Here is a 9,341-nt window from a genome sequence, read left to right as displayed (position 1 = left end):
TTTTTCCTCTTTCATTTTCTGCCTCTACTTTCCATCGTGTTCCCTCACACCTTGTTCTCGTCCCGCCTCCGGCACAGAGCACATGGTCGGGCACGGGGCAGAGCATTACAGAGATTCAGCGTGGATAAGTGTCTTTGAGGAAAGGCGATGAGTCAGGTAGATCTGCATGTGTGTGTGCATGTGTGAGAGGCAGAGACTGTCAGGGAGGGAAGTCACTCTGCAGTGAGCAGATGCTCACATGTGCGAGTCACTCTGCTTCTGAATCACCGGAGGAAGAAGTCCTCTCTTACATCACTTACTTCTCTGTGATTTTTGTCTGCATTTTGCGATTTCTTTATTTCGGTTCTCATTTGCAGACTTTCCCATCTGCTTTTTCTTCCCTGTAACACTTTAGTTGCATCTCTTTATCCTTCCCTCCTTTTCTCTTATCCACCATGGATATCGGTGGCTTGACGACAGTTGTGGCCAACTCTGCCTACATCTCGGCCCGCGGAAGCTTTGATGGCACTGCCAACCCAGCGGCCAACCGAGACAAGAAGTTCCACTCCCGCCTGAAGCTGCTTCACATCACGGTGTGCGAGGGTCTGCGGGAGACTTTAGACCTGGGCTTCCAGACGGTCTGTGTGGAGCAGCCCATCGGCAAACGTCTCTTCCAGGAGTTCCTGGAGTCCAACAACGAGTACAAAGGCCCCAGCCGTCTGTGGAAAGATATCGAGGAGTACAACAATGCTGAAGATGAAGATCGAGTCAACAAAGCGTGCAAGATCATATCGCGTTATATGGAGCCTGATGCCAAGTATTACTGCCCCTTTCTGCCAGAAAATGGCATCACGAAGGTCAAAGAGAAGCACCAACAGGCTTCTGACGACCTTTTCAACGAGACCATGGACAGTGTGATGGACTTCCTCAAGGAAGTGCCCTACACGTTTTTCCTGGAGAGTATGTACCTGAAGAGGTTTCTGCAGTGGAAGTGGCTGGAGATGCAGCCCATGGGAGATGACTGGTTCATGGATTTTCGTGTACTGGGGAAAGGGGGTTTTGGGGAAGTCTTTGCCTGTCAGATGAGGGGCACGGGGAAACTGTATGCCTGCAAAAAGCTCAACAAGAAGAGGCTGAAGAAGAGAAAAGGCTATGAGGTAAGGAGTCATGCCACCTGCTCTATTATAGGTCCAGCAGTTCATGAAGTTGTTCAAATACAGGAACCTTTTTGATTTAGTTTCCATGAGGTTCTGCAGGACTTTTACCTGCAGTAGCTGACCAGCCTACCTGTCTAAACAGTCAGTGTTAGGATAGAGGCTTACAGGTGAGCACCATGGGCTTATATGATTAGTCCTCTCGGCATTAGTACATTTTGATCTCCTTATAGCATAAAGTGCCAATCCTGTCATGTTTATAAATGGAGCGGACCTCGACTGAAGTCTCCTGTCTCTAGTCATCAAAGCAGACACAAGAAGACGCTGCTAAAGTTGGAGAGCTGGTGCAGCTGGAAATGCAAGTTCAGATATTGTTACTCACAGAGTTTCTCATGTCTCCTGCTGTCTCCTCTGCTGCCTGCAGGGCGCGATGGTGGAGAAAAGGATCCTGGCCCGAGTTCACAGCAGGTTCATCGTCTCTTTGGCGTATGCCTTCCAGACGAAAACAGAGCTGTGTCTGGTCATGACCATCATGAACGGCGGAGACCTGAGGTTAGATCATCTTTTCTCTTTGACCCATCATCCTACACCTTTTCAGGCTCATAGAGGTAATTTAACAACTTGCAACCCCAAAACTAAGAATTATTATTGCAATATAGGGATTTTTGCCTTGGATGAACCTACAACATCTCTCTCTGATCGCATTAGGTACCATATCTATAATGTGGATGAGAACAACCCGGGATTTGAAGAGCCACGAGCCTGCTACTATGCTGCGCAGATCATCCAGGGCATGGAGCACCTCCACCAGAAGAGGATCATCTACAGAGACCTCAAACCAGAGAATGTGCTGCTGGATAATCAAGGTAAAACACTCGTGAACAAGATGACTCCAAGGTAACTGTCTAGTCTGCAGTGCTCATGCCACCACGTAGAGACAATGTAAACATGAAAGAAGCGATAGTATGAGGTCAGCAGCTGGTTACCTGCAGGATCATAGATATCACATTTAAACAATTTTCAGACTGGTAATACAGTCACGTGAAACCTATTTCCACTTCTTGCAAGGACACAGGAAAATCCTATGTTTAACATCTGGCAGTGACCATCAGTTATAGACACAGACAATAAGAGAGGCACTCATGGGACTCGAAGGATCCTGATTTCTGTGAGAGAATTCCACAACAGGAAATATGACCAGAGAAGAAATTAAAACCATATTTCAGAGCTTTTTTTTTTTAATCAAAATTGATTGAACATCCTTTACACACCGTTTGTATGTTCGAGTCAGCATATATATTTTATATATAATTTAAACATATCCAAAATCGTTACATTTCTGCATGTTGTAAAATCAAGAGGTTTTTGAGAAGGAGCTAGACTCCTGCACTTCCTCCAGGCTCTAGAAAGTCTAACTCCCTACAAGATCATCAGCCTTCCCAGATTAGATCAGGTCAGTCTACAGCAAGTGTGCTGCATAAAGTCTTATTTTTTTTAGCCCAAATAATGCCTGTGCTTCTCTGGTGGGAGGGGCTTAGAGCGAAGAGGGGAGAGCTACAGGGGGCATCAGCTTTCCTGTTTTTGCAACCTGTGGCACCGTTCTGTGGTTATCCTGCAAAACATAGTTCATTTCAAATTTGCACAAAGGATTTATTGGAGGGCTGATATTATCATCCAGTATTAGCTATTTACCGATTTATTGGTATCTGCATTTATAACGACTGCTGAATGAAAATTGAAAAAGTAAAGAAGAGATGGAAGAAACACCCTTCGACCATTGTGTGACTGCTGATGTTGCATAGTTTGCTCACTAGAGGGCAGACTGCAAAAAAAACGACAACAAGCTCATCCATTTTTGTTTCATAAAATTGAAAATTTTATATCAAAATTGAGATATCAGATTTTTAAATAACACAAGATCGATATCAGTCTTGAAAGTCAGATATTGTTCGGACTCTAGTATTTATTGTGTTTTTAAGATTCCCTAATGACGCATTTAGCCTTAGATAGCGCGCTATATGTTGCGATAATGGTAAGAATTATGCTTCTGTCTCACCTAGCTTTATGCTAACGTGTTTTCCAAAATGGTGAACTATTTCTAAAAACCATTACAAAAGCCTTGTTGTAGCTGCTTGTGCAATTACAGCTCTTCACCTTGACTTGAAATAGCCTCCTGAAGTTAAAACTGACACACACACTTCATACCTACATTACACACAATGTGTTTCACAGCTAACAGAAGGATATCTTTGGGTTATCACACTTCTGCAGGTTAATGAGTTGCTTATCATATCTGTGACGCTGACATTAACCTGTTTGCTCTCACACAGGTAACGTCCGTATCTCTGACCTTGGTCTGGCTGTGGAGCTGGCTGATGATCAGTTTAAAATCAAGGGCTACGCCGGCACTCCAGGTACACCACAGAATCCTCAAATGGAAAAAAAAAAACCAACTAAACTCAGTGTTTCTGCACGTAATGTGTGAAATTTACCTTGCAATATACTGAAATACAGACTACTACATTTACATTTCACAGTTGAGGATTTTACCTCAGGTGTTTAGCTCTTTGCATACATGAGCTCCAGCGTTATCAAATTAACATTATCATGTGAAATAAAGTAAAACCGCTCAGAGATCATTTGTTTTACACAGTATGATAATAGCGAAGTGTACTTTTGTTCAAGAAAGGCAGTGAAAGTTTATTTGTATGAGACTTTTGATCAACATATAATGAAAACAATGCAAAATTAAAGCTGCAATCAGAAATGCGAGGGCACTCACACTGGGTGCATCGAGACATGCTAAACACCTCCTCTGTCCACTAGGTGGCGATGAAAAATATTCTTTTAATTTTCTGTTCCTCATCATTGGTAGATAGGCAGCAGAGGAGACAGCAGATATTACATGCCACCCAGGTCTTTAACTTCAACCTGAGATCATGTTGATCTCCTGAAATCCCGAGGAGGAGTTCGCTAAAGTACGAGGCCTGAAAACTGTGAAAATTTTAGCTAACATTACACATTAAATTCAAAATGTCTGATTTCCTGTTGGGTTTAGGATATGGCTCCAAGAGATTTTTTTGTAAATCTTGATGTCTTTTATCGGGCTGCCAAATTTTAGACTCCTAAATGAAGAATGGTGTGAGGGCTAGTTTTTTTTTTTTGTTGTTTTTTTTTATTGTAGCTGGCGCTGTGGAGCCTTGTTACAATGGTCAATGGAAAGGACCATAAAACATGAAACCTACTTCCTGTTTTGCGGTGATTCACCCTGCCACCAGGGTGCGCCATTCAACGTAAACCCACAATTTTAACACTGAAGTATCATCAAAGTGTGATGTTTATTCTGACCGCTTTTGAGGTGGATGGGGTAAACCTGGGAGAAGCAATACATCAAAGTCTCAATAACTACATGTCTTGCTCCCACTAGGTGCCACTCTAACTATTCAAACCTGTTCAGGGTGGGACTCTCAGCATGCCTGTGAAGTTTAGGAGACTAAATTTCTTTGAGTTATAGCAATTTCGTGCTTCATGGCGAAGCATCAAAATAAGTTATGCCGTCAGGGTCACACCTTTTGACAAAAACTCACATTTTTCAATGTGAACTAAAACCCACTGTGTGCGGCTTTCCTGGACAAATTATGGTTGCTGGCAATGAAATGTGTTTAGGGGCGGAGCCTTATCACACCTGAGTGGTTTGGTCCAGACTGGAAAATGTATGAGTGAATGAGATCAAAATGAAAATTCATGAGGAGTGATTACATTTTGCAATGTCGCCATGGCCACGCCCTTTGACAGAAACTCAAAAGCTCCACATTTCAATATGGTCCAGATCTACACAGCAAATCCAGCATGTCCAAATTAACACTGTTGGATTTGATTTCAACACTATTAAAGTGTCTATATGGGTCCACACCAGAGAGTGTTAATTTAACTCTTTTTGGAGAGTTGGTACGTTAACTCTGATTTAGTGTTAAACACCAAATCTGTCTGGAGTTGATAATTTAACACTTGGTGTTAAGAGTTTATATATTAACTCTCAAAGAGTATTTTAGTTTAACTACGTAAGAGTTATCTTCTAATTCATTCTAAAAAGCGGGAATTTTACTGTTCTGAACTTCTAGAAATTTCTTTTGGAAATAAACATTTACTAAAAAGACGCAATGGTTTTTGAAAAACATTTATTCTGAACTGTGCACCACAATTTCAAAACATTTTCTGAAAGATGTAACAGTATACATGTTCTCACTTTCATTAGTATTTTGTTTATCAAAAGGTCTGACATGGTAAATGCAAATAACAGCATTCTCATCACTTATTTCTTTAATACAATATGCATGTCCTTCATTCATCCCTTTGTGGAACTTCAACGCACTTCTGCTCTCCCCCATATTCCATCTTCACAAGCATATCCTGTGTGGAGATTGAATAAAAATTAGTTGACACTAATTAATGGCACAAATAATCCAGTAAACAATTGCAGCACAGTAAAAAAAAAAAAAAAGGAATCCTCTTTGAGCCATTACTTGTGTAAAGTATTTTCCCAAAAGACAAGGACACAGGCAACAGGTAATACTGAACTAAATGTAAAACCTCAACCTTTTTCATTTTTACCTAAACCGTGTGCACAAAACTCTGGAGGGATCTATGCTAACGTAGAACCCAGTCAGGACGTCAGCTACTGCTGTTTGCTCGTTTTTGTTTTTTTATGGGCGATCATTTTCAGGCTTCAAGTAGCACCATTATACCAACATTTTACATTCTACACATTGTTTTAGGTGTATTTGACCAAAAGTTTGACTGAAAATTCACATGCAAGCTTTTTTTCAAGGCTGTGGTATTTGCCCGCAAACAATACCTTTCAGCTAGCTAAAACAGAATATTATGCTATCAGCGAGCAACACGGCTAATGCCTTTCACACAGCTTTGTCTCAACTCCAAAGAGCCACAGAAGTAAAAGCTCATAATAATAATTGAAACAATGTTTGAAAGAATGACTTACCAAGCATGGCAAACAACTCAAATATGTAGAGCAAAATGTTCCGAAACGGCTTCACTTCAGCTTCGATTGGAGCCGTGCTGGGGGCGGAGTCTGTGAATTTACTCTATTGGTGTCATAGCCCCTGTAGGAGTTCAGAGTTAAGAGGTCAAGAGTTAATGTTTCCATTGTAACACCTCCAGATTTGACAGAGAAACACTCATTTTTAACACTCGATTTTAACTACTATCATTTTACACCTCAGAGTTACATTAAAAGAATGTGACTCTGCTTAGAGTAAAATTAACTCTACTTTTGCAAGGAGACTATTAACACCAAAAAATTTAACACTTTTGAATTTGCTGTGTATAGTTCAGACTGAGCAAATATGAAGTTGATCGGATAACATCTCTAGGAGTTCGCCAAAGTGTAACATCTGGAAATGGCAAAATGTGCACTAAAATTGAATCTTCAATCAATAGATCCCCTGAAATACAAAAGCGTCTTCCCTGCTAATGGAGGATACTTTGCATCCTGGTCGTTTTCATCCACACTCTGTCACACGCTGTCACCTGCAGGTTTCATGGCTCCGGAGCTGCTGAAAGGTGAGGAATACGACTACTCTGTGGATTATTTCACTCTGGGAGTCACTCTGTACGAGTTTCTGGCTGCTAAGGGGCCCTTCAGGACCCGAGGAGAGAAGGTAGAAGCACTGAAACGTGCTATGTGCGATCTCGTGTCATTTTCTTTTTGAAGCAGTTTGTAAATTTACCATTTGATCTTTCTGATCTTTTCTCCTCAAGAACCTCTCGTTTCTTTCTGTCATGCATCTTGCTGTCTGTGCAATTATACAGATTTTAGAGTGTTAAACAAACGTGACAATCAGGTTTTCATTCACCTTCTTTTTTCTGCTTTGGTTTTAATGTTAAAGGTGGAGAATAAGGTGGTGAAGAAGCGGATTTTGAATGATCCGGTAACTTATCCGGAGAAGTTTAGCGAGAACGCCCGGTCCATCTGTGAGGGTCTGCTGTGCAAAGAGGTCGACAAGAGGCTCGGCTTCAAGAACGACTCGTGCGACGAGCTGAGGGCGCACCCTTTCTTCAGTGAGATTAACTGGAGGAAACTGAATGCAGGTCAGACAGAAACACGCAAGGAACCCAAAGTTCCACTGAAGTCTCCCGTTTGTAGTGTCGGCTTTCATCATGGTTGCACTAACACACATCTGTGCATGAGGTTTAAAGAGCGGGACTGGTTTCATTTAAAGCTTGGTGTGATCGGTTTTAGTGCTGATAAAAATCCAGCTGTAGAAACACTCACTCAGACTTCAGGACCTCCCCAACATTAGAGATGATCCAAACCCACATTTATTCTGTGGCTTTTCATCTTCTTATCTTCTCTTTTTAAATGGGCCACAGAAATAAATTCAGCCAGAGCCAAAGCAACAGTTTTTTGCTTTTAATAAGGACAGTGTGTCACCCTAGGGAAGAGATAAGAACCCACGTCTCTCTGTGTTGTGTCTGCACAGGGATTCTTACGCCCCCTTTCGTGCCGGACTCCAAAACAGTTTACGCGAAGGATGTCGACGACGTCGGAGCCTTCTCCACGGTTAAAGGCGTGCAGCTGGACGACAAGGACGTGGACTTTTTCGACGAGTTCGCCTCGGGGAACATCCCCATCCCCTGGCAGGAGGAGATGATCGAGACCGGCATCTACGGCGAGCTCACAGTCTGGGGTCCGGGTGGCACTTTACCCAACGACCTGCGGCGGGAATCCATCCTGGAGCAGCCGCCCAAGTCCTCCACCTGCGCTGTGTCGTAAAGGGTTTCAAATGACATGAACTTTTTGCTTTTTTGAGCACTTTTTGTACAGGTGGTCAGTACAGGTTAGACATAAGTGTATTTCGTCATGATAAAGTTGCACTGGTGGAACTGCTCTGAGCCATAATCAGGTTTTTACAGTATTATCTGCACTTTGTGTTCAGTTTGTTGCTGTAATGTCATTTTGACTTCTCTTTGAGTTTTACAGGAACGATTGCTTATTCATTGTTTGTGCGCGTGGACCGCAAAAAACAGAGAATTTATATATTTTATTATCCTGCTTTTGTTTGTCTGCTTTCTTTGCCAGCATTCAGACTCTCTGAAATGCAACTTAATTAATCAAAAACACCTGCACAGGTGAGAGCATGTATGCAGGTTTACGTCTGTGTTTCCACTTTTCAGCTCTAACATTTTTGCACACTTTAATAACAGTCTACTCGTAGCTGTAGAGATATTTATGGATTTAAATAAATACTTTGCCATTAAAATCAGGATTTTGTGTTGTTGTTTTTTTCCTCCACTAATACACACAGCGACAAAGACATCAGGTAATAATAAATATTCATCCGGTCCTTACCGAGTTTAATTCAGTGACAGCAAGGAGCCCAAATCATCACCCCTCCACCTCCGTGCTTGACAGCTGGAGTGTTTGTTCTGTGTGGTTTTTATTCAACCCTGAGCTGTGCTGTCATGTTCCTTTTAGAGAGAAGACACTTTCTCCAAATAATCCATACTGTCATGAACTTTAACATAACACAACTACAAGTGCTGACCTTGGTGTGAATTTGCTGGTACATCCACTCCTGAGAAGGCCAACAGATGTCTTGAATGATTTCAACTCTCACTGTGGAATAATAGACTTTAAATTGTCTTGATGCATGCTCAATCATCCAGGTAAGTAAATCTCCAAACATTGATTCTGTTCATCCTGACGTCCAGATGAACAGTATCAACTTTTGGAGACTTTAAATTGTAAAGAATTGATAGTGTTATAGTTTTACACTATTTTACACACTACAGTTTAAGCACCAAATGGGTATAGTGGGTAGTGGGTATAGGGTGACTCTATACTGTGGAAAAACACTGGATTCAACACATTTTCCACCTTTCACAGCTCTTTCCATCACACGCTTCCTGTCTGTTAATCTCCTGCCTTTTAAACTCATCAGCCACAGTTTAACAAAGATTCACAAAATGAATCAAGATCTTCTTTCAATAAAATAAAACTCTGTTTCTGTTTGGATGTAGGATGGAGAGGACAGTGTGGCAAAAATAGAGTATTTCCCAGACGGTGGAATCATGGATCCCTCCTACTTCCCATACTATGGAAATCTAGCACAGGTAAGACAGCAGATAATGATCTAATATTCAGGAGGCTTCTTCCATGTACAGTAACCTTCATTTGCTTTTAGCACA

General features: G+C 41.6%; 1 protein-coding gene across 1 annotated transcript; it reads left to right on the top strand.

Annotated features, from left to right (window-relative positions):
* Positions 1–434: 434 nt before the first annotated feature.
* Positions 435–7,926, top strand: grk1a (G protein-coupled receptor kinase 1 a). The gene is made up of 7 exons (XM_085355976.1): positions 435–1,136; positions 1,558–1,685; positions 1,842–1,999; positions 3,464–3,547; positions 6,687–6,811; positions 7,040–7,241; positions 7,634–7,926. Exons 1-7 carry the CDS (start codon positions 435–437, stop codon positions 7,924–7,926), a joined length of 1,692 nt encoding a protein of 563 aa, XP_085212102.1.
* The last annotated feature ends 1,415 nt before the right edge of the window (positions 7,927–9,341 follow it).

Source organism: Diplotaxodon limnothrissa, linkage group LG1 (genome assembly GCF_057381915.1).
Source record: "Diplotaxodon limnothrissa isolate DT_005_m linkage group LG1, D_limnothrissa_male_GT1.1, whole genome shotgun sequence".
Classification (NCBI taxonomy): Eukaryota; Metazoa; Chordata; class Actinopteri; order Cichliformes; family Cichlidae; genus Diplotaxodon; species Diplotaxodon limnothrissa.
The sequence above is the reverse complement of the archived record's forward strand: the minus strand, read 5'-3'. Positions and strand labels throughout refer to the sequence as shown.

Bases quoted from the DNA above. Each gene is read 5' to 3' on its own strand.
- grk1a (XM_085355976.1), top strand. From the start codon at position 435: ATGGATATCGGTGGCTTGACGACAGTTGTGGCCAACTCTGCCTACATC. The intron at 6,812-7,039 runs GTAGAAGCACTG...TTAATGTTAAAG, and splicing joins TCAGGACCCGAGGAGAGAAG to GTGGAGAATAAGGTGGTGAA. The intron at 7,242-7,633 runs GTCAGACAGAAA...GTGTCTGCACAG, and splicing joins CTGGAGGAAACTGAATGCAG to GGATTCTTACGCCCCCTTTC.